Source organism: Hippocampus zosterae, chromosome 2 (genome assembly GCF_025434085.1).
Source record: "Hippocampus zosterae strain Florida chromosome 2, ASM2543408v3, whole genome shotgun sequence".
Lineage (NCBI taxonomy): Eukaryota > Metazoa > Chordata > Actinopteri > Syngnathiformes > Syngnathidae > Hippocampus > Hippocampus zosterae.
The window spans coordinates 17,137,811-17,163,414 of record NC_067452.1 but is presented as its reverse complement, the minus strand read 5'-3'; the positions used below and the strand labels follow the sequence as shown (position 1 = coordinate 17,163,414).

Here is a 25,604-nt window from a genome sequence, read left to right as displayed (position 1 = left end):
CAATAGTAAGAAAGCCCAAACATCAGCGCCAGCGCATTCAAGTCTGGTCGTGCGTCTTGCGATATCAGATTTCAACATCTCGAGGGGACTGCTCTTTTGTTTGCTTTGATGGTGTCATCTCATCACTATTTTGCCTCAAGAAAGTTTCACCACAGGATGATGTCATTCATGGAAGTGTTTATGATCGATGCTGTTTTGTCTAAGGTATTCATTAAAATGATCATCCCCTGGAAGTATGACCATTGGTTTAATATCCTCTTTGCTCCCTAGGCAGCAGTGGAACATGTTTTCTCAGGCAAGTCTACACCCCCTAGACCTCCGCCGAAGGAACTTGACGTAACTGTCTGAATCCTATGCGAGCAGTTGGTGCGTGGTGTTGCTACAGTGCAGCTTTAGTCTAAAACACTAAATCTCAAATTCCAGCCACATCCCAAACCTGTTCTGACACGTTTTCAACAATATACATTGTTTTTATTCAAGATTTGACTATCGTGTCGTCGCGCCCTCTTGAGTTGCTGAACAATCAAGTGAGAAGCAGCTGGTGTCAAGTTGATTCTATCCGACTCATAACGCAAACCATAGCCTAGCAACTTGCTCGTTCATGTTGCCTTTCTGAATATTTTTAGAGCCTCTCTCCCTACACGTCCATCTTGTAACCAGTGTAATCACGTCATTTTCACGATGGGTGTAGAATTACTTCGATGAAGAAGCATGGCTGATGTAGCTCAGTGAAAACAGCATCAGATTCTCTCAAAGGGAATCGATTCATTGGTTCTTAAGAAAAGATTAAGAAAACCTTTATTAGTCTCGCAATGGAGAAATTCCAGATTCACAGCAGCAAAGGTATGAAAGGAAGAAGTAGAACAACAAAAAAATAGGAGCTGCTGGAAAGGCAGCCACTCTCGCGGCGCCATTTTGAAGTCAAAATAACAAAAATAACACAAGACAACACATAGGACAGAGACAGTCGTGCAATCTTCACCACTTTTCTGCATACACTTTGTTGTCTGAAGCAGTTATAGATGAAAGAGGAGAGGATCAAAGTGTCCTTTCACCAGTGGATCAGAGACATCATGCTGAAAATGTGCACACGTCTGCTACAAGCAAAGTTTTGAAAGCAAACACGAAGCTGTAGCGTCCATTGACGAAAAGAGATTAGTTCACTTCTCCTGTCCCACATAATCCGCTTCAAACTCCAAGCCGCGACTCCCAGCTCCAAATCCGCATCGGCACTCCGCGCCAACGCTCCTTCCTTCTCATCGTCGGCTCCTCAAGACCTCCATCCATCCAGCCGCAGACCGTTCAACAGCACCGATCTCTCCGCTGAACAAAGCGGGGCTGTGAAAAATGCTGCCCATTACAGGCGCAAGACACAAGCGCCCCGGGACTGTCCAGCAACGACAGTCAAATGGCGCCGACATTCCTCCAGTCAAAAACAGTGCTGGTATACCCATGCTGCCGAGAAGGCGCAACCACCAAGCACAGAGTCTCCTCCTTGATGAATGTCGTGGCCAAAAAATGCTGAAAAAGGTCCACATCAAGTCCACACGACGTAACAACAAACACAAAGTGACAAAAGAAACACAAGAACAACAAAAAAAGCAAGGCTCATGAGAGCACTTGCTGACGGCTGCCTACTCGGGCGCCATCTTGACTTAAAAAAAAAATGATGGTCTTCAATCTGTCTGCGTTGGATTTTCAGTCAACCATATCGCTGGAGTCCACATTAGAGAAATCGAAGGTTACTGTCTTGATTGTCAAAGCTAAAATTTTCCCGACTTCTGAAATTCTAGTTTATGGGGGCAATAGTGCATTTGTCAATGGTGAACCTAGTGATCTTTTTTTTCCATCATAATGTCCTTTTGATCCTGCATGGTTGTTCGGAGATCAGTCTGGCAGGGTGTATCGCCTCACCCCATATTTTTACTCAACTGGAATCAGAAATCGGAGCCCATGGATATGACCGTCTGTTCTGCAATTTATTTATTTATTTCCAATGGGAGGAAAAAATCTGTCAGGCCATGCAGACTATACAGTGTAATCACGACCAAAGACCATCTTTTGATTAGCTTCACGAGAGATTAATAATCCATGCTCTCATGTCCAATGCAAAACTGCAGCATATGGCAAGATAAAGATGAATATTAATTTGGGTAGGCACTGGCAGCTCACCCTGAGATTAGAGGTTTGGTGGCGTGTGTCCCAGAGTTACCCTCCCTAAATCCATGCTTGGGCGTTGAGATTAGAGGCCTTCAGGCAGTAGGCTCTAGTCTTTGGGGTGCACACACTTTTAAGGGACAAACCTTTGATTGGCGCTGTCCTTTGACAATCCATCCCAGAGGGATGAGAAGGTAAAGAGTCTTTGATGGAAGGAAAACACAACGACTCGACACAGGAAAGGCCATTTTCTATCGGTGAACACACGTTTTGGTTTTGAAATATTGAACCCCACCAGTTGTGCTATGAACGATGCCAGAGTGCGGTGATCTCAGAACTGTCCTTTGGCTGGGAGGCTGGTTGATGGGCTCTTTCTTGTTGGGACAACATTTCTATTGGCAAGGTCGACCGGCATTACTTAAGGAGGAAATCTCTTCCTCTCGACCGCCATCTCCTTCTCAGACTAATCCATTATTTTCATTGGTGGAAGGAGATTGTTTTTGCCAACGTTGGTTTGTCTGTCTGCAAGTAGGATTAGACAAAAACCACATGGCTTATTTCCTTCAAATTTCGGTGCGGAAGCATAGCTAGAAGAACCCCTTTAAATGGATAGGGTGCAGTGCTACACTTGAATTCAGTTTTGCCTGCGGGTACTGATTATGGTACCCTTAGCAGCACTTCATGTATCCATGTGGTATAATATTTTGCTTTGGGAATCCCTGTATTGTATGTTCATGGTAAGGTGTTGGCAAATGGAGATGTAAGTATGACAGACGTGGGCTACGTGCGGCCAACGTTGACAACCATTCTGATCCATTTACTGCAAGCACTTAGTGCTAGAATCTCAAATACCGAATGCGGTTATGACGGAGAAGTCGATGTTTTATAATTGACTGAAACATGTAAATTGCATCATCAAAAAGCAGTCAGTCATAATTTGGATTCATCTAAAAAAAACAGTAGCATACATTCTCATATTTGTCTCCAAAAGTCTCCAAAATAGGTCAATTCGAATTGATACAAATGCCCACAATTTTTTTTCTCTCTGACAGAATTCTGGAGCTTAATCTAATGCGGTGTGAAATGGAGCAAACCTGGCAGTAGCCATTCACATGCAGGTCTGCGTTCCGCAACGAAAGCATTTATGCCGCTGCAAACAAAGTCAGATTAATCCTGCAGGTGATTCAATATTACGTGACGCATGTGACCGTGAAGCAAAATAAGAACCCGCATTTGTCAGTGGAACACCACTGACGAGTTGACAGTGTGGGGAATTAAATCTGGGAGGTGATTTTAATGAGAGGGAATTGCCTAACCTACATTCTGCTGGTAGCAATACACTTCCAACTGGCTGGACCCATCTTTCCTTTTTTTGGGCCTTTTTGTTTATGGCCTTTAAGAAAGAGGGAACGCTTCCTTAAAGGCCATAAACAAGTTCTGTGTCAAATTTGTTTTATTTACCACTTTTCCCCGGCTCACAATAGAAGTTGAAATCCCCGCATAAGGTAGAATTCTCATTACACGTGCCCTCTTTAGTGACTTAATCTGTACAACATTCAGATAGCCAGTGACCTTCCCGCTATGATCTCTCTCCGACAGTATTAAGAGTATTAGAATACAGGCCTCTCTTTAGACCCATTGCTCTACTTTTCCCCGTGTGCTTTCCCATCAGTTCAGTCACTGGCGTGCACGTGCAGGGGTGAGGCTTGGGGGGGATGGGGTGGAATGCATCAAGCGGCCCAGATGGAGCTAAACTGATTATTTTTCCAGGGTGATGCAAGCTCCAGTCCATTGCTAAGCCTCACTGATAGACCACTTACCGTATCGCAAAATAGTCCCTCTGAGTTTGTGTGATTTACTTTTCTTAATATATGTTTTCTGTAGGTTCTAACTGAGGTTGTCCTCCTGTTTTGTAGGCATTTGGACAAGCCTACTCCAACCACCGGAAAGTGGCAGCGGATGGCGAGAGCCGGGAAGAGTCTCTCATCCAGGAGTCGGCCTGTAAGGAGGCCTACTACGAGCAGAGGGTCCTTGAACTGCAGAATGAGCTCCGGCAAACTCGCAACATGCTTACCAATACGCAGTCTGAGAATGAACGCCTGAGCACAATCACCCAGGAGATAAGAGAGGTAAGAAATGACCTCAAATTCATTTGCTCAACTAAGAATGGAGACTCGTAATTAGCGTTATGTATTATGTCGTTTGTCTTCACCTTTTACAATTTTTTTTTTAAAAACAAAATATTTGATCGCTCGCATCCACAGACTAAGCATAGCAAATGGGAGAGCTGTTCTATCTCAAACGATGTGCTGTGAAGCTATGGAGCATATTCATGTGTACTAACTTTGTATTCATTCCACAATGGACAAGGATCGGTTTCTCATGGAAATCTAAGAAAGTGCACAAGACACATTTGGTCATCTTGGATTCTTTCAGTGTTGGCCAAGCCTGGAGGAGCTGGTGTTTGATTACAGCTTGCATAACTTTGTCTATTTTCAACTGCTTGCTCCTTCTTGGGAAATTCATCTCACTTGAAGGAACATTTGCCTTTGGCCTCTTTGTTATGTTCTCCACCTCTATTGTACGTCCTGAGTGTAGTTCACATTACAGATAAGTCGGCAAAACACAGAGGCCATGGCAAGAAAGGATGGAATGCTCATGACGCCATAATATTTGGAATTCAGTCAAATTTTAAAAATCTAATTAGACAAGTCTCATGGACGCCTCTGTGATGGCACCTCGGTGAAACATGTCCAGAGCTAAAATAACCTAATGCTAGTCCTAGGCAGGGAATTGCTTTTTACGCATTCTATCCAACACATTCTCCTCGTCAGCTCCCCAAACGTTGATAATGCATACCCTTATTGTCTCTGCCCCACTTTGGACAATAGTCTCACCCTGTCATGGCATCCATCACTTGCACTCACAACTGACCTCATTAGAGGAGACAGGAGAGCAATGCAGACGCAGAGTGTGCCTTGCATGTCTTTGATCATATGATGTGTCATGGAGCTAGTGATGGGGAGAGCAGCGATCAAGCGTGAAGAGCTTTGGAGAGGCCTCGTTTAACTGAAGGATGGCGGAGACCTGAAGGGATCTAAAGAGATGAGCAAAGTGAGGGGAGAGCAGAATTTGATGGTTACTTTCAGAGCCTTTTTTGAATTTGTCAATTTTGACAACATTTTGACAACATCCTCACCTGGAAGCCATTTTGCTTTCAAACTACACCCCAATCCAACTTTCACTCTCTTCCGCTTAAATGCATAATTATTCTAATTCATCGCTTTTTATGATCAGAGCAGCAGCTCAAGGTCAAATTTATAAATGCAGTGTAGGCTGGTGATAAAATAGTAATTCAAATATATTTATTAACAGACCGTAGTAATATAGCGGCAGGCAATCAGTGCTGTTTTCTATCACTCGTTGCTGGAGACAGATGTCTTCAGTGTTTCTTGACTGAGATTAGTGAAAGACTTAAAAATGGCATGTTGCTCACGACGATTTAAGTTCTGAAAATCTCTGAGTCCCTCCTTTTAATTGGGTCAACTGCTGCTGAGCACTGCATTGGTGTGGTTTGGTTGTCACGGAAACCAAATGCGCCTCACGAGATTTTGATTCAATAGAGCATTGATGTTTCAAACGTTTAAAAATTCGAAAAATCTTATTCATGGTGAAAAGTCAAACAATTACAGTTAATCTTCGGAGGAGATTTAAAAGTGGACACTGAGATAGCTTGCCTCAGATCTCAGGGAAGGGAAATAGATACCTGAGGTCCTCGAGCTGGGATTGCCCGGTCACCCCTGACCAGGCAAGTTTTTGGGACCTGAAGAAGGGTTGTTGTCATATGAATTGTTTTTGCTCCATGTGTAACACTTTGTATATGTTAGAAGAATCTATGAGCAAAAATGTATCATGTTTAAAGTTTCATTTATTTGGGCACATCGAAGCGTTTGGGTGCATATCCACCACCCCCAAATGCCTACACACAAAGGCGCCGGCCACCTGGCCGCAGGGCTGTTGAAGTCCACAATTAGCACGTCAATACAGGTGGGCGACCACAGGGGAGAAGGCGAAACTCGGTCACAAAAGGGGAATGAATAATTCGGGAACAGCGGTTGAGCGACAAAAGACGAGTTGAGAACACTCGTCGCGCCCAGACGACATTGACCATCCGCAAAGTCTACAGCATGCTAATTCGATGTAGACCAGCCAGAAAAGGCGCCAATGTACTGGTGGTTCGAGGTTGAAAAACAGGTAACCAATCACTACTGAGAGGCCCGACCGGGGGTGCGCTATGCAAATATCGGGGGCAGTGTTTTTCTTGTATTTTGCATATGTTACAATAAAATGTGGAACTCGCAGAGACGGGACTTTGAGTGTGATCGCGGAGCAACAACCGTCGTTCGCTCTCAGAGGTCCGCTCCCGCCGATATTGAAGACAATTTTCCTGTGTGCCGAGTCGTTTCTTTAACTTTGTCCGAGAAAATCTCTGACAGTATAACCACGGTGGCTGTTTTCAAGTGCTCTATAAATCCTGTTGAATTGTGTTGAGTTAAGAATTTAAGTATGACACCAAATGCAAGTCATTTAAGCACAGTATGTTTAAGGTGCATCCTGAGCCGAATAGATGTCGAGAATTTCTTGTATGTTTACACTTGCAAATAAATTCCTGCTACAGTGCCAAAGCAGGGCGACCAAGCATTTTGCTCGTGGGGCCTGCATTGCTGTGTCATCCGCACCGATCCAGCACGATGGGCCTCCGCCAATTCCAATTGGTTTCATTCGACTGTCTGAATAGCCCCATCCATTTCGGATAATGACGCCTCTAATGGTGCTTCAGCGGGTGCTTGGCAGATTTTGTGTGGCAGGCAAGTGGAGGCAGCATGGGCACCAACGGTGGCATTGTGACCAGACTCCAAAGAGGCTTTTGTCTCCTTGATTTTAAATTAGCCCAGAAACCAAAGCGGCGAAAGGAAGGAAGGGAGCGGGGTTATGGAAGGAGATGAAAATGGCAAGAAAAAGAAGGAAAGAAGCCTCAAATCTTTGCCCCAAAGCAAAAGAGCCAGGCTTATGGGAGTGAATTTGCTTTCATGGGGGACAGTGGTCCTTTCCCGAGACATAAATATGTCTGAATAATTCATATCCTTGTAGAATAAAAGCAACAATTGTGTTTCCTCAAAGGGGAGCGCTTTCATGGCATCAGCAGAGCTAGAGACTAGATCTGCGCATTGCGCACATCACAGCTAAATCGAATAAGGCTGTCTCTGATGCCAATACAGTACTGTACGTCCAAATGTGTCCCCCAAGAACACACATTTAACACATGACACATTTCTTAGTTTGGGCGTACTCAACAGGATTAAGCCTTCACAAGAAGCAGAAATATAATCAGGACGCGTACGCTAATAGGTGCAACATCATTAAAACCATTTGCATGTCTTCAGAGGAATGTGCCTACAGTGATGACTTTCATTATGGGCACAAAATGGGGATTTAAGTTGCCAATACTGTATTTTCCTGCCAGTACTACACTGCAGATACTTGCTTAGATGTCCATGTCACCCCCATTAGATGTTTGGATTCAGATACTTTCAAGATCATTCTTCCACGCTAAGAATATATCCTGCCTTATTTTGCACTTGAAAATTTAAACGGTATTTGACATTAGAAGAGAACGTTTGTTGTTGTTGTTTTTTTTAATGGGCAAAAACGTTTTATAAAACCAATAAACACAAATGGGTCATTTTCTTTTTTTTATTAATTTATTTTGCTAATGCGATAAACGATCCGATCAGTGACTCAAACGCGTGATCCGAATTGGGAGTTTTTTGATCCATTACACCACTCGAGTATAACATTAGGCTCTTTCCATCTGGATTTGTTGAAAGAGATGATGAATGGATGGATGGACAGATTATTTAGAATTGTTTGCTCAACAGAGCAGATGGATGTGGATGGATTTTCACACTACATGCAAATTCGAGGTTGATTTGCAAGGCACACAGGACTTCGCCAGGCCTTTAGGCTTATGAAGTCATCAGTTCTACGTGTGTAGTTACTATTCCACCATTTTGGACCACTGTAGGGACTTGAATACTCCTATAAACCCTCTAGATATTATGTGGGTTAGCTGGTCACAGCGGCAAGCGCAATTTAATGCAGCTCTGCTAAATCTGTCTCCTTTATAAGCAATGTGTCTATTTATAGCCTTTAAAGTCACTAGACTCGACCAGGCGGAGTTGCTTGGCCATTAACCTCAGTCCTTTGTATGCTTACAGAAAGTGTCAGTCTTGATTTAAGCCTAAGGCTCAAATGACAAGAGGATCTTTCTGTGCTGGATCAATCGATTTGAATAAATCAACAGCACATAGACTTGAGTCTGACACATTGGCTTCACTAATGGAGCCATGTTTCTCCAGCTTTTGTCCCGATGGCCTAAAAACTGTTAAGTGCATAGAGGCACATTTTCACCCTGGCTATTCAGCAGTTTCCCAATGGGAAATGTTACAATCAAGCACACACATGCAACTTTGAATTCATACTCAAAAACTGTTATTTTGAAGGTATGTCTTGAATGCAGTCAGGAAAGTCTGAGTCAAATAATAATACTTGGCGGCGCAGGGACGCATGCAAACTGATCACCTTTCATCCTCACAGATGGTAGCAAAGGTTGACTGAGCACAATTATGCCTCCGCTCGGTTGTCATGTGGTGGCATTCAAGGTTGGCGAGCATTTTGCTCATTTTACTGAAGGTGACCTGTGATAGGAATAAATAAGACGCTGTGCTCTTGAGGGCTTCATTTTAAGTTTGCCGGATAAAGGACATATACTGTAGCTCTCAATACAGTTTTCAATGCTGTATCAACATAGGTACACTAAGTCAGGGGATTCAAAATCATTTTGAATGATTTGAATGAATGAGGGCCACATCGTAATTTGGGTTTCCTACGCAGGGCCTTTATGACTGAAGTTCACCTATCCATTCATTTTTCAATTCATTTTCTTATCCTGAAGACGGTCGCGGGGGGTTGCTGGAGCCTGTCCCAGTGGACTTCGGGTGGAAGGAGGGCTACACCCTGGACTGGTCTCCAGTCATTCGCACACCGTCACTGAGTGGGAGCCGATCCCACGCTACCCACATACAAGTCTGGCAAGTGCACCACGGCACTACTATATCCTCAGCGACCGCCTTGAAGTTCAGTGTAAATTTAAACAAATATATGGCTGTTTCAGATTACATACACACAACAAATCTATGAATGACTAGTTTTGAAATCGGAGACCGGTAAACTGTTTGTCCTAATGCTACATTTACTTTGAAAGAGGCGATCGGAAACAAAGAAAATGCTTGCAAAATCTCAATGTTTAAAAGTGAAGAGTGTTTGCACTTTTGGTATTTAGCAAGAAACATGAAGTTTATGCACATAATTTTCTTTGGCGGGCCAAATCGAATCATGTGGCGGGCATTGAGTATGACCCCTCTGCTCCAAGTGTTGCCCGAGTCTATTGGACAGGACTCACTTCAGAGCCATCCGATTTAAATATCGACTGTAGAAAGGCAAGTTGGATTCTCTGGTGTTAAGGAAATAGCCTTTAACCAAGCACAAAAATCCTAATCTACATTTGCCGTAATCCTGATACTCTGCCACTGTGACTGCGCTATTGCCCCATTGAAGTTTTGCTTATCGCGGCTTAAACACATTGGGAAATAACTCCAAGCTTTGGGGTGATTTAAGCAGGCTGAGCATCATCGTGCTGTTAAGCTTTTCTTGGTTCACTTGACGGCTCTGGAGGTCCGACAGACACTTTGGGTTTGGGCTTTTAAAAGCCTCGCCTAGTAATGTGCTTTTGTGACATTTTGCAGTACTCCGTGGCCTAGAAATGGGAAGGAATCCTCCCCCACCCCACACCCCCCATCTGCTTTATCATGCATTCGTAGTCACTATGCTCTGAATTCTTCCTTCAACCATGGCTGCCTTAGAGCATGTATTGCAAAAAGTGCCCACCCACTTTGGATGGAAGTGGCACATTTGTCGGTTCAAGTGTGGTACGTGGGCAGCTGTCCAGATGTCACCTGCTATGTTTGGGGGAAGGAATGACCTCTTTTTTTAGGCCCCTCAAATGGCCATGGATCACACTTTGGTAGCTAATCAGCCACACATATTTTCTCACCACACACCAGGAGATGTCGCTTGGCTGTTTAGTTCACAAGGCCTCCCCATTCTCTAATGACCTTCTGTCAGGGGGCCGGGCCATCTGACCCTCGTCTCCAGTGTGGAAATAGAATGGGTGGTGCTGGATGTGGAGGTGAAAGGTCAAAGCTCAGGCATCCCACATAATCGGATGGAGGGGGGCTTTTAATCAGGTTGGCTTGTGGCCTGCATTTGTACTAAATCAACAGCAGGCACCCACAAGTTGAGACAAATGAAGTTTGACACAGAAGATGCCTAATCAACCAGCTGGCATGGATCTTCAGCATTTCTGATTCTATGAAGTTGTTAGAAGAGGGCAGAAGTCGCGTTCTACTGAGTGCCGCATTTAGTTTAAGGAGGGATATTCGGCTCAATGTTTGATTTTGGTGAAAATAACTCCTCATGAATTGTTATTTCTTGGTGAAGGGTAAACCAACATTAAGTGCAATATCTCATTTTGTGCATTTTTATTCCACAACAATCAACAGTTTAGATCAAGAGCTATAATTCAACAGAAAATGTGGATTGCTTTCAGCATTCACACAATTCATAATTATCATAGTCATCCCAATTTAGACTGAAGTGTATAATTGTGAAAATCACCTGCACTGCCACACTCCAAAAAACCCCACTCATTCGAGGTGCGCCAGTCCTCTCAAATATGAATTAGACTTGTAACATTCGCCGCAGGTCAACTCTGCACATTGTAATTATCGGTAATCATTTGGTGCGGCAAACATAAAGGGCGTTGCCTCTACTAGCAGAAACAAAACACTTCCAATGAGACAGAAGGTTGGTGCCCAGATTACATTTCTCTTGAGGCTCATTAGCCATGTTGTTGATGGTGTTCTTGGGGAAAGAAATGTCACTTTTATTGGAAATTAACTGCATGGTATGGCCATTGAAGAAAGATTCTTCCGTTCAGGTTATTAGAGAGTAACTTGACTGATTCAGTCAGTCAGCCTGTCAGGTCTGATTTCATCGAACAATCTTGCATGCACTGGCTAATGTGGTTGGTGCTGTCAAGCGTGAGTGGTAGTGGCCACCTGGCAAAGGGATTGCTCAGCTAAGTATGCCTCTGCAGCTATTAGGTTATCTCTGCTGAGAGAACGACACACCCACATGCAAGGTCTCACGTGCTCCCCACCCGGCTCAGGCGATGACGCCATCCTTGGTGTGCGAGTGCATGTGCTTTACTTCCCCTTCCTCACGTCACCTGACCACTTTTGCCGCTTCAAATGTAGTGCGTGGTTTGTTAGCAAGAGCAATACATGAGTTTGTGAAGAAACGGGTGGCCCAGTAGAACAGATGGCATCCTTACAGATTCAGGTTTGCGTGTGCAAGTGAAGGAAGGGGCCGTCTCTTGACTCTCTTACCTTTTATTATAATGGGTGAAGGCTTTTCTGCACTGCACAACAGTGTGCAAGACACATTTGCCAGCATGCAATCTCTGAAATGAACATCCAGTCTGTTAGATCTCATCAATTGTGCAACTGAAGACTCGTCATCGAGGAGGCTTAAGTGTATTTTTGTGGCATTACAGCCGGAAGACACCTGGCATCTCATGTCTTCATCAAGCACATGTTGGTTACGGCCAGATGGAGATTTAGATGTCGTGCACGAGACAGTCCAACACAAAGCAACATTATCCTGTCACTGGCCATTTCCTCCTCGACTGTGTGTTTAAAAAAAAAATAAAATAAAAGTTTGACAACATGGTCACTTTCAACTCTTCCTCTTTGCTTATATCTCGGCTGTGCCACCATTTTGATGCCACAGAACAGCCTGATGTTGGAGCTCCAGAGGAATCAATTGCGTGATGACGTCAAGGAGTACAAGTTCCGGGAAGCTCGTCTGCTGCAGGACTACACCGAGCTGGAGGAGGAAAACATCTCGCTGCAGAAGCAGGTCTCGGGGCTCAAGCAGAGCCAGGTGAGGTGTCGTTTGTTCATATCTGGAAAATGTGAGCCACAGTTTTGCTCAGGCAGCCAGAGAAGTGCTGAAAACGAATTTAATGATGAGAAGAGGCCATTTTTTTCAGCGGGGCTTTGCTCAATTTCTTAGCTTCTTCCATATGCCAGGGTCATCCTGCAATATGCTTTGGTGAATAAGTAAAGTAACATGGTAGCATTCGTACGGTGGACACCAGCGGAGAGAGACACTGTCAAGATGAATGAGGAGTCCTATTGAGCCTTTTTTGTCCCGTGGCACTGCGGATACATCTTATGGGAACCAGCAGGCCAATTGGGATGCAGCTTTAGTGGTTGCTGAGGCAAAACCAGGGCCATGGGAGGAATTTCGTCAAGCTATTGAGAAGGACTTCTGGACTGAAATTCAAGTCCGCCATCCGGCATCTCAGGAGGAGGGAAAGCAGTGCACCATCAACCCTGTTTAGAGTGGAGACGGGGTGCTGATGACCTTGACCAGAAGGACTCTCGATTTACCAGTCGAGATACTTCCCCACCCTCGCATATTGGCTACGAGCAGTGGGTCTTGACCGAAGGAACAAGATCCCAAGCAGGACTAAGATGGACAGATGGTATAGCATGAAAGGAACAATGAAATAACAGCACAATTGTTTGAAGAAATTTGGTTTTAATTGACCTGGCATCCATGATCAATTTAAGTGTTTGTTTTTCTCCAATTCTAGAACTAATTACCCGACCCCACTGATTGGCGCAATCACCACTGCTGTATGCTGTACAGTTGACACACCAAATAAACTGTTTTTATAACCTTCCAATCTTGGGGGGCAACAAAACCCCACCAAAACAATGCCAACACCAAAGTAGTGATAGTACTCAATATAGTTACTGTGAGAATGATTTCACGAACAATAACTTTCGAGAGGATTGCATAATACCTCAAAGCTTTGCTATCTGTTATTTTTTTCGTGCACAGGTTGAGTTTGAAGGTTTGAAGCATGAAATCCGTCGTCTGGAGGAGGATATGCAGTTTCTGAACAGCCAGTTGGAGGATGCCATCCGCCTAAAAGAGATCGCTGAGCGTCAGCTGGGTGAAGCCCTCGAGACCATCAAGACTGAGCGTGAGCTGAAAACCTCTCTGAGGAAGGAGCTGTCCCACTACATGAACATTGGAGACACACTTTACAACAGGTATGTGTTGAGCAGGACCACAATGTCTGCCTCCTCTCTAAATGTCATTAGGTATTCTCACACCACCCTCAATTCCCCCCCTGCAAACCTCTTAGCATCTCTCTGGATGGCCTCAAGTTCTCCGACGATGCCACCACTGAACCCAACAACGACGATGCTCTTCACGGTTACGAGAATGGCTTCGGCAAGCTGCTCGCCGACGACAACCGCATGCCAAAGAAGGACGAGTTGTTCAACCCAGCACCCAGTCTTGTGGATGACCTACTGAGCGAGTTGAACATTTCTGAGATCCAGAAGCTAAAGCAGCAACTGATTCAGGTTTGTGTTTTGCCAAGAGCAGATAACTCTATTTTTCGAATGAGAAACTTTTTGTTCAACTGATGCTCACTCGCGACTTTTATGTTAAAATTACAGCATGGACAGGCACCCCAAATTCCCATTCCCAAAACGTGTTGACTGTCTTTTAGTGGTTGACAAACACTGTTGGTGAAATACCACTAGTGGTCACCTTCTTCAGCATGCTAAAGGTGGTGGTGGTCATGCACAAAAAGTATTTGCCAACCGCCAAAAGAAAGTTGAGGAAGTAGTAGTCATGCCAACCAATGTGCGACGTATCCCAAGTTTAGCATATGCAGCTTCCGCCACAACAAGGATTTGCTTTTTACAATGTTGAAAGGTGCAACACCGAATCAGGATTGTAAATTTGGTCAGAATTTCAATGTGTGATTCTCGATAAGGTAAGCCATTTTAAACCAAAAACAAAAGCGTTTCCGCAGTTAGAAGGAGAAGTTTCATCCACCTGGACCTCGTTTACTGGGCTGCGCTCTGAAATTCACTCTCACACCCTAACACCACTCTGCAAGTGTTTGTGTTCGGAGTGGGAGAGCGCACTGCCCTCCCATGAATTTCTGAATGTAACCTATGATATAAACCCATCAGCAGCTTATGCTTGAACTGTTTTCATCAGTACCGCCTGAAACACTGGGCTCTGACACTCCTTTTTGGGGCCATTCGGAATAACGGAACGGCACATTTGAACAACACTCTGTGTTTACAAACAGTTGTGAGTGAACCAGTCGTACCTAGAAAACATTTCCAATGCACCCACTTTTCGGTAATTGGAATTTTGGGTACGCATTCCAGCTCTACTGTTCTTGCTCTTGTTTTTTTTTTGTAAAATAGATTTGCCCCAAAAATATATACTGTATTCCCGAGGAACTTGGGTTTTTTTCTTGTTCATGATGCGCTTTTTGATTGGTATGGCTTATGTTGTTGGTTAATTTTCTGTACAGTCGGAAAATACGGTGCAAAGTATTGCATGCATTTTCGTTTTATTTTGTGTCACATTCATAGTAACGGTGTTGGGGTACGCATCACACACACACACACACACACACACACACACACACACACACACACACACACACACACACACACACACTTTCAGACTGCTGAGGCGTGAGACAGTGGGTGGTGTGATACCAGTTGCCCTGCCATCTGCTTCATTGCCACTCCATGAATTCAACCCTATCCCTGAGTGGCTGCCATGGTTACGAGAAAGAATTTGGATTGTTGACAAAGAATGTTTCTTTTACGCTGCCCTTTGTCAAACATAAACACGGTCAGATGTTCTTGCTAAATTTGTCTCCATTGCTGTCATCTTCAGATTCCAAACAGAAATTGAGGAGACTATTCAAATCTTCCTCAAGTCTTTTGATAAATGACTGGACGGAATTGAAAGAATACAGATCATTTTCCCCGTTCAGGCTTCATGTTTTGAGTCACTAATGGTGTAGTTATAGCGGTTCATTTGTCTGACTTCTGCGCAGGCAACGTGGGTTCCGTTCCCACTCAGTGACGAGTATGAATTCATTGTCTATATGTGTCCTGTGATTGACTGGCATCCAGTCGAGTACGTGGTTTGCCTTTTACTTGAAGTCAGCTGGGTATTTAAATGGTCACACATCTTTCATTGTACTCTTGGTTTGGTCATCTCTCCTCAGATGGAGCGTGAGAAAGTCAACCTGCTGTCCACTCTGCAGGACTCCCAGAAACAACTTGAGCAGGCCAATGGCGCTCTCTCAGAGCACCAGGAGAAGGTGAACCGTCTGACAGAGAACCTTAATGCCATCCGCAAGCTTCAGGCCAGTAAGGAGCGCCAGTCTGCCCTGGACAATGAGAAAGAACGCGACAGCAATGAAGATGGAGACTACTACGAGGTGGACATCAATGGCCCAGAAATCCTGGAGTGCAAGTACAAGGTAAGGAGGTGTCTCGGAGTTGAACGGTGTAGAAAGATCGACATCAGGGCAGATTTAGTTACCGAGCTCTTTGCCTTTTTTAGGTTGCCGTTTCAGAGGCTGGGGAGCTGAAGGAGGAGCTGAAGACCCTAAAGGCGGAATACCAGGCCCGTCAGTCCCGTTATGATGAGGAGCGAACCCGTCTGGAGAACGATGTCACTACACTCGGGGAGAAGCTATCCACTCTGGAGAAGACAAGGGGTTTTGAGAAGGACGAGAAGACCAAGCTGGAGAAAGAGTTGCGCAAGGTACGTTTGATCTGACACCTTACTTGAAAGTCAGCATCAAATCCGTTCATGCTCCTCATTTCCCGTCCTTTGGCCCCCAGGTGAGTGACATGGCAGGCGAATCTCAGGGGAGCCTGAGTGTGGCTCAGGACGAGCTGGTCACGTTCAGCGAAGAACTGGCGACCCTCTACAACCACGTGTGCATGTGCAACAATGAGACCCCCAACCGTGTGATGCTCGACTTCTACAAGGAGGGCAAGGCAGGTCGTAGCAGCCCCGAAGGCCGCGGCCGGCGCTCTCCCATCCTGCTCACCAAGGGCCTCTTCCCGGAGCCTGTTAAGATGGAGCTCAATGATGCCGCTCCATCCGCGGGCCTGCCTTCTCCTGTGTCCGACCACCGCCGTGAGCCCATGAACATCTACAATCTGGTGGCCATCATAAGGGACCAGATCAAGCACCTGCAGCTGGCCGTAGACCGCACCACAGAGCTGTCGCGCCAGAGGGTGGCCTCCCTGGAGCTCGGCGCCGTGGCCGACAAGGACAAAGAGGCCTGCATGGAGGAGATCCTCAAGCTGAAATCCCTCCTCAGCACAAAGAGGGAACAGATTGCTACTCTGAGGACTGTTCTGAAGGCTAACAAGCAGGTCAGTTTGTCTTTTACCCGCTGTGGATGTCTCTTGTAGATTTGACATCCCAAACATTTGTCATCTTGCCTTGAAGGACAGACAAAGATGGGGGATATGGAAGCTATTTCAAGGCTTTTCAGCTGTTGAGCAAATGTGATGTGGTCGACAGCAAACATGGGTGGGGACAGCAGTCAATTGGTGTCAGCTGCACAAAGAAACCGAATTGTATCTGCTGTTGTTGTGCTTTTAAAATATGTGTGGTTGAGCGAGAACAGAGACATAAAAGCCCCTCATTTTCAACCAACTGACCAATAAGAGCTTCAGACCAAGCTGTCTGTACGATTTACTGCACATGTGGCAGTATTAAACCGATCTACATGATAAGTTCATAGTCTTCCTTGGTTGCCCACCTCGCTAACGTTGGTCTGCATTTTTGCTGCCTACAGACTGCTGAAGTCGCTCTGGCCAACCTGAAGAGCAAGTATGAAAACGAGAAGGCGATGGTGACTGAGACCATGATGAAATTGAGGAATGAGCTCAAAACCCTGAAGGAGGACGCGGCCACCTTTTCCTCCCTCCGAGCGATGTTTGCCACACGGTGAGAGATTTGCCAGAACCACTTCCCCACTGTTCTTGAAAAATGCATTCTAGCCAGTTGTTTTGCACACATTTAACGTCACGCAACTGCTGTGGTGTCATTGTGATGATTCAACGTGTAGTTTCCTCCAGTAATACACAGTTGTTTCCTGAGATTCGCGTCCCTAAATAAACCATACATTTCAAGGTACGAAGAGCAATGGAAGGTATATAATATGTTGATGATCTTATATGTGCACACGGTACAGCACTCGAGTACATTGTGAGTGTGAGTGTGCGTTGGTGTGCGAAACTTTCTTTCTTTTTTGTGTGTCTGTGGGATGTTGTTTTTGTTATGCGTGTCAAAGGAGGAGCTCGGTGGTCCAAGGCTATCTCTAATCTTTCCGTATCCCGGAGAGATGCCGGTTAAAGGTTGTATGTGGAATCCCACTTTAGTCTGGTCTGGATTACACATTCACCCCTTGACTCTGATTATTTTTACGATTTTTTTTTTACATCACAAATGCATGCATGCGTCCTCTGATGTGTTTACATTTGAGTTTTCTGACACTTGTTTCCCTCATGAGCTTAGCTCAGTTGTCTTGTAAACAAATGGCAGCATTGCGACAGCTTTCTGCTCCAAATTCATGACTACGGTACTTAACAATTCACAGCCTGGCAAGTGGAGACAGGGGGTTTTACCGCAGAGTGTTGGCTTCCTTTTAGTGTGCAGGGATTCAACTTGGACAATTCCCCCGGTCCACAAATGTCAAATGCTGGTGTCACTTTGGCACTCTGCAGAATCACATGGCCGCGGGTTGTCTATGGAATGCTGAAAGGAGATGGTGAAGCACGCTCTTGTTGCTCTTCATCATGTGTTTTCGCTTCCAAAATGCCTCTATTGATGACAAAATCTGCCAGGCTCCGGTTCTGTCAGTGTTCTGCTTCCTCTGCATGAATTACGCTCCGTTTATGGGATCCTTATATTGGTATGTAAATTCAGTCCTACACAGCAGAAGGTTCAGTTGGGGACTGTGTGAGGGTCTGCTGTTTTCCCACACTCCCTTCCCTTGATGTACCCACCCGCATCTCCTTCCTCACTACTAAGCACCCGCTTCTCACATCTCCTGAAGAAGAAAGGGAGGAAAGAGTCCTTCACATGCTGTTTTTTTTTCTGTGTTCACCACAATGGTAATGCCTGTGATGGTGGGTTCCTGGGGGGGGGGAAACTGTTACGGTTTGATTGGTTGACAAAGAGAAACGTGTGTGTGTGTTTTGTTTTTTTGTTTTTGGTATGTGTGAGTTCATACTGCAGTCCGATTCAAGAGTAGTGTCAGGATGTTCCTTTATCTGGGCTGCTGTGATTTTTGTTTTTTTGTTTTTGTCCATCCAGCTGCAGCTTCTGAAGTCATGTTAGCTCTTGCCTCTTCACATTCCAAAGACATGTGCCCATTTTGCAGGCTCCATCTGATTACCAGACCAGCCATGAGCCTGAGTTACTTTTACTCCTTTTACCCTTACCGGACCTGCTGCCCTTTTGTTAGCTGTTGTCCCACTTCATCATTCAATTAAATCTCCTCTCCTACCCATCTCTTTGATGGCTAGTCAGCCGCGTGAATGATGCAATAGTTGAGGGATCATGTGACAATAGATTGTCACCAGCAGATGCAGAAAACTTGCAAATTGTGAATATAATCACTATTTGGCAGCCTTCCGTCTGCCATTGTGCCTTTCACCCCGTCACCAGCACAGAAAGGCTCCTATTGTATCCAAGCCGTCCCAAGAACAAACTCCTCAGTTTGTTTTCTCGGGAAAACCCCTCTGAGCCCCCGCCCAGCTTTAAGGCGACTCGCACGCCCTCCCACCATCATGGTGGGTTTAATGAAGCAGGACTGATCCCTTTTGTCTCTGTGTCTATGTTCAACTGGGAATCAAACTGCACACACAAGGGCGGGGTGAAGGTTATGTTTGTCCGACTTCACACTCTCCAAGCACGTGTAACACGCATGCAGCAAAACATCTGTACATGGTGTCACTGTTTTGAGATTGTGCCCTCGGGATATTTTAAACAATAGTGTTCTTTGTACACATGACCACGTTTTTCTTCTGTGTCTTATAATTAGAAAGGAAAATAACTTGACTTCACTAAAACTACATTTGGAATACATTTTAAAATTTTCTTTGGACTGCAAATAAGTTAAATTAAAAAAAGAGAGAATTAAACAAAATTGCTTAAATAAACTGGGCAAGAGAATTATACTTAAGCTGGATAACATAGCATCAGAATCAAAATGCATTTAGGGAAATAAAGACACAGCATGCAATGAATATGTGACAGAAATAGTAGAATGGTGGAGGTAGTCATTGGAGGAGAAAAGACTTCCCTCAATGGAGGTGAGCTGTCCTCCAAGGAATGTCACTTTGATGTCTTTGCCAGCAGATTTCTTTGTCAGCGAGTGAGTCACTGTCACTTTTTCAGTTCAGCGACACACCTCAATTTGCAGCAGGTGATGGATGACATGACCGGAGTGCAGCATACATGCACTGATGAGGTGTAGTTGATGTGTGCTATTTTGCACAGAGATTGTAAAACTGCGACAGTAATAGGATCTCACTTCTGTTGCAAAAGTTAAGGTGCGGTGTGAGGGGCTACACCACAGGGTGAGGTTGACTGTTTTGAAGTTTGTTCATCATCTTCGCATTTTAATTCTTTAGTCAAGTAGGGGTTGGACACGACGTTGTTCCCCACGGAATCTCCAATTCTTCTTCTTACAGAGCCATTTTGGTCAATTCCATCCTCCCAACAGTTTTGAGAATGCCGACAAAAGCCCAGTTGGATGTTTATGATGCATGGCAATGAATTAGAGGTCCCACTCTAACATCAACGCGGTTGAGCGTCGATTTAGAAGCGAAATTGTGATCTTTGAATGAATGGACACAAATTCCATCCAACACATGCGAAGATTTTGTTGAAGTCATGACACCGGAAGCTATTTTGGCAAGACATTTTAATTCTTTCTTCTTCCTGAAATGTGCAACGGATTCTTTCAAGTGGCTCTTGGTGTCCACGTAGAGAGAATTTTAAAAAGGAGGGAATTTATGGTAATTACTATCATGGAGGGTGGCACAATGTTCGAATGGTGAGCACGTCGGCCTCACAGTGCAGAGATGCAGGGTTCGATTCTGGCTCTGGCCTTCCTTTGTGGAGTTTACATGTTCTCCCCTTGCCCGCTTGGGTTTTCCCCAGATACTCCGGTTCACTCCCACATTCCAATGACATGCATGGCAGGTTGATTGGGGACTTGAAATTGTCCCTAGGTGTGAGTGTAAGCTCAGATGGTTGTTAGTCTATGTGTCCCCTACAATTGGCTGGCAACCAGTTAACGGTGTACCCCGCCGACTGCCCAAAGACAGCTGGAATAGAGGCTCCAGCACGCCCGCGACCCCCGTGAGCAGAAGCGGATGAGAAGATGTTAGGATGGATGGATGGATGGTAATTATTATAATGGTACCAGTTTGGTGACTAACTCTCTTTAGAATTATGAGATCCAAACTGGCTCACAGCAAGTCTGCATCGACTAGGAGGTTCAATAGCGGCCCCTGGTGGCGGCACCAAACAACCTGATCTGATCTGGCAAGAGTGTGTGTGTGTGTGTGTGTGTGTGTGTGTGTGTGTGTGTGTGTCTCTTGTACACTGTTACAACTTTACTGTTGTACATGTTTAACAAGTACAGTACAGTAAAGTGAAGCAGACTTTCATGCCAGCTAAAGCCTCATTCCACTGTTCTGGTACATTAGCAGCTACAGAGGTTCAATGTTCAAGTGAATGTCACGCGATGTGCTCAAAGTTAAATGTTTCTCTTTATTTTCACCCCCAGTTGTGACGAATATGTCACTCAGTTGGAAGCCATGCAGAGACAGCTGGCTGCAGCAGAGGATGAAAAGAAGACCCTCAACTCCCTGCTGAGGATGGCCATCCAGCAGAAGTTGGCCTTGACGCAGCGCCTGGAAGACCTGGAGTTTGACCACGAGCAGACACGGCGCACGGGCACCGGCCTGCGGTCAAAAACACGCATAAAGGTCTCGCAAGGCGCTGTCAGCAACCCCAACGTAAGCCAGGGCCTCACCTGCGCCGGCTCCGGACAACCCGAGTACGGCAACGCCATGCCCAGCGGCCTCCTGGGAGGCCCCGCCGTCTTCTGCAGCGAGAAGTACAAGATCTACTGCGACTGAAGCGGTTGCCGAGTCAGCAAGAAACCGCTTTGTACAGACGGGAGGACCTTCCCTGCCGTAGTGTTAAAGAGCCCCACTCGCTCGCTTTGCTCCCCGGTTGGCCCGTGCTCCTCTTGGGACTACCGTGTGACTAACCATCTGCTTGTGTGTGCTAATGTCAAGGCTTGCCGATGCACAGGTGTGTGTATAGTGTGCACTAGACAATTGGACCGTAGTAGACAAAACAAGGCATTGTAAGATACCTGATTAAGGTCAGGTGATGTTGTGGATATACGGGAGTGTCTATTCTTTCCATAGTCTCGGTGCCGTGCAGAAGAAGCACAAGGTGGCGTTTGTGCTTTGTGCTTCAGTCTTCTGCCTCCTGATTGTGTTTGTTGCCCGGCAACAGTAAACACATCACGGAGATGCGTTGAGCTGGAGGATGTCCAAAGATGGCATCTGGCGGCACGGGTGCTCCTCGCAACGACAGAAGCTCAGCTGAGCACCATTACGGTAAATGTTTACAAGATGATTGAACACAAAATATGCAATCTCACCCTGCGGTCTGACCGGGGGGCAAGGGTGCTGTTTGAATCGATATATGAAAATCATCAATTTCTCACAATGAGAACTAAAAGGAGCACCTGTGACCGCCGCCCTTTATTATTTTAGGATTGCTTTCAAGTTCAAGCTGTGGTGCTAGTGCAGCAATATGGCTCACGCACAATAGAAATGCATGGCTTTGCAGCCGTATGAGCTTTTTAAGTGCTTTTTTTCTCTTGTCGAGGTACATGATCAACTCTTGTACTCCATTGTCAGTGAGGAGTTATCTGTACGCTGAAAAGTAGAGGGGTCTCCTCACTCTGACCTATTCATGTTGCAAAGGATTTGCAAGAGCCATGCGAGGAGGGAGACTGGATATTTGACAAATCGATCTCCAAACCTAAAACAAGTGCGCTTCAACATAGGTGCCTCAGGTTCAACCTACTGGCAAAAAAAAAAGATATTCATTAATGACTGAACAGAGCCACGATAAAGGTTGGAACAAAATGATTCTTTTCAATCCCAAAAGAGCACAAATTGACAAACAGACAAACCATTCGTCAGAAGTGCCTGACAAAGTAAACACTTGATATATTTATCTGGTGACATCAAAACCTGACCTTGTGTCCCACTCTCCCTTCCTCCGTTGTCTATGTGCTTCTGTCACCAATTGGACTTGAGGAGCATTTTAGATTGCCAGCATCCCTCCCAAGATCAACCTTGAAGTACAATTTAGGATTTGTGTCGGTTCAGGTCACGTCCACGCTCTTGCGTTTAACCCTTTGGAACTCATGCGTGTGGGTGTGTGTGTGTGAGTGTGCGTGTGGGTGTGTGTGTTCAGGTGGACCCTCATCCTCCTTTTTTTACTGTTTGGTGTGCGAGGACGAAGCAAAGTACTGTCTTAGTAGCCGCAATAGCTTTAACCCCTCGCTGAACGTATGTTACGCAATTAGCAAAAAAATATCTATATATAAGTGGGGCTTGTGTTTAATACTCAATGTACTGCTTGTGGATCATAGAAACGTTAGCTTTATGATTCTCAAAGCAGGGTTGATGCGAGGGATTCCTGCAAGATTGAGCAAAAAAAAAAATTTCTACCGATACAAATGAAACTCTATATTCTTAACGCGATCTCGTTCAGGTGAGCGATCTTGCAGGATCCTGCTGCAGTATTTATGCCTCTCACAATGTCAGTGTCGCGTCAACCCTGCTCGAGTGAGCACCAGTATCACAACCGCTCACAGCATGGAGACGGATGTGGCGGTGGGCTGTAAGTTAAGAAACCTCCTTGGAGGTCCGTCACTCTTCTGTTGACTGTTTACGCATCTCACATATATGACAGTGATGGAGAGAAGTAAAGGACGGCGGGCTAGTTGTTGACTAGACCGTGAGGGAGAAGCCCATTTCGACTCGAATTAGCTGAGCCAACCGTTCTTAATGTAAAAAAAAAGCTCAGTCAAAGCTGACGAGGATCCGTACCTGCCTAAATCTGCGTCCATTTTATGCGGTGTCATCAATGCATGTCACCCGATTGGCTCCTCCTACCGCTCCATCTTTCCGTCGCTATCATATAAAACGTCCTGCATGTCAAATACATTACTCGTGAATTTGTTTACAAGAAAGCATCTTCTCCTCTGTAAGTGCAACTGTTAAGAAAAAAAGTTGGGTGAACTTAAAATTTAAAGGCAACAAACTTTGATGGGAAATTCAACAAAATATTTGAAGTTTGGCAAATGTGGAAATTGGCTTTCCTGCTTTCCCCCCCACAAAATAAATAAATAAACAGCTAAGCAAATTGTTTTGGAGTAAACAACTTGCTTGCTTTGTTGTGCTAGCTAACATTGTTGTCCTCAAACTCAATATTTTATATTGTTCCAATTTAACTGACAAAGTTTTAGCCAAACAAATACAAGTTGTGCTTTTATTACAGTGTGTCTTCAAGCCTTGTGAATTGACTGGCTAATCCCGGCCACCAGTGACAAAACAGAGGAGATGCTTTTTGTATTATTTTTTTCCCCAAGTTATCTTTTTGATTTATTTTTGTTTTAGTTTGTTTTTAATCTGTGCACTTTCATCATATAGAATGGATTCTGATTAACCTTTAGGAAAGTGTGGTAGTACTATGGTTTGTGAGATATTCAGTATAAGATAATATAAGTTCAAGTTATTACTTTTTGCGTGTCCCACAAAATATGTACTCGACTAAAGTTTACTCCACAAACCACAGAGCTACAACTTTTGCCTAATCCTAAAGGAGTTACACGTCCGTTACTCATTCTTTAAAGTTGATATGTTTCATTCATATGTTGTGCTGTTTTTTATCTAAATGTTCGTTCTACTGCCATATTCGCTACAAAAATCCAGGGTGATTTAATTCTGGGGTTTTTCGTGTATTTATTATTCCTAGGAATAGTTCAAAATAACTCGATGAAACTTGACAATGCTCTCACTTGGACGGGTAAGCTGTGTCTTGGGAAAATTTGAGCGAGACGACTTTCCCAAGCTTCTTACCGAGAGCGCTCCACTGAAACGGGATCACTGACCTTCAGAATTCTCTGCAAAAGCAACCATGAAATTCCAAATTGGAATTGTTTCATTCTCTCTTGGTTTATCGTGCCAAATCTTGGTACATCATTTTTAAGGTCTGACAAAACAAGCACCAACTGCAAAAGGTGTCAGTTGGGCTGGGAAATCTTTTTGCTTTGTTTCCGACTTTGTTTCTGACCAGTAGTGCCTTTCATTGTTTCAAGGGAGAATTTTAGACTCTCGTTTTTTTTTTTTGTCTCTCTGGGTGAGGGAATGGGAGTTCAAATGACTATGAGCAGCAATAAGCACAAAAGGGAGTTGTGCCCCTTTCTGCATGACTAAGAAGATAGTTTTAGAATTAGCTGAATAAATCGAAGATTGTATTGAATTCTACAGGTCAGTGATCCTCTCAATAAATTCAGGGGTATTAACAAAATGTTTTCTTTTGAAATCAAACTTTTAAGAACCAAAAGTCCCCTTGGCCTCCTGTTGTTGAACAAATGGCTCCAAGCATCTTTAATGTGTTTGTGTGGCTGAGTGTATTATTTGGAAACTACAAGCGTTGTTTGGTGAAGGTCATTGCATATCGATAGTATTATTGGAAGAAAATGTGCAGAGAGCGCATTGTATCTTACTTTTGTGTCTTTTTTTTCCTTCACTTTTGAATCTTTTTCCCCCCGCATTGTTAAGCAATTTGCTTTCAGGAAACAGAAAACTAAATTAGCATCAACAAGCGTGAATAGTGCCATGATAGCTAGTGCTCGTTTGTTGAGGCATCAAAGTTAACAATATGGAAGTGAAGCTAACAAGAAAAAAGTGCAATTCTGACACTGTTGAAGTTTAAAAAAAAACAGTTTTCTGTTTGCTGTAAGAGACAGCATTGTGGTAATTAAGCTACCGGTAGCTGTGAAACTTAATATTGTCATCTTGTCTTTTTCAGTATTGATCCATAAGAGTTTGATATCTTTGTATGAAATAATGACTTCATTTGTGTGTTCATATTTATTTGACATGTCATGCAGTACTGTATTCTTATCAATAATGTGCATTATGATTAGTGGTCTTGATTACAACTAAATGTCATATGCATGTTTATCAGCTATGGGACCTTTACACAGCAACGAAAAC

The 25,604-nt window shown here is 44.4% G+C and overlaps 1 protein-coding gene and 1 long non-coding RNA gene across 2 annotated transcripts in view; both read left to right on the top strand.

Annotated features, from left to right (window-relative positions):
• The window catches only part of LOC127596244 (protein bicaudal D homolog 2-like), a 34,422-nt gene extending 9,093 nt beyond the window's left edge, over nucleotides 1-25,329 (top strand). The window contains exons 2-10 of the mRNA XM_052058515.1: nucleotides 4,074-4,286; nucleotides 12,130-12,282; nucleotides 13,252-13,466; nucleotides 13,562-13,784; nucleotides 15,470-15,727; nucleotides 15,811-16,014; nucleotides 16,095-16,637; nucleotides 17,066-17,217; nucleotides 21,074-25,329. Of these exons, the coding sequence (XP_051914475.1) occupies nucleotides 4,074-4,286; nucleotides 12,130-12,282; nucleotides 13,252-13,466; nucleotides 13,562-13,784; nucleotides 15,470-15,727; nucleotides 15,811-16,014; nucleotides 16,095-16,637; nucleotides 17,066-17,217; nucleotides 21,074-21,428 (2,316 nt within the window). The 3' untranslated portion in view covers nucleotides 21,429-25,329. The remainder of the gene's footprint in view (nucleotides 1-4,073; nucleotides 4,287-12,129; nucleotides 12,283-13,251; nucleotides 13,467-13,561; nucleotides 13,785-15,469; nucleotides 15,728-15,810; nucleotides 16,015-16,094; nucleotides 16,638-17,065; nucleotides 17,218-21,073) is intronic.
• On the top strand, nucleotides 4,300-7,301 carry LOC127596270 (uncharacterized). Its single transcript, XR_007961427.1, has 2 exons — nucleotides 4,300-6,033; nucleotides 6,654-7,301. It is a non-coding gene; the product is annotated as an uncharacterized LOC127596270 (long non-coding RNA).
• Nucleotides 25,330-25,604: the final 275 nt, after the last annotated feature.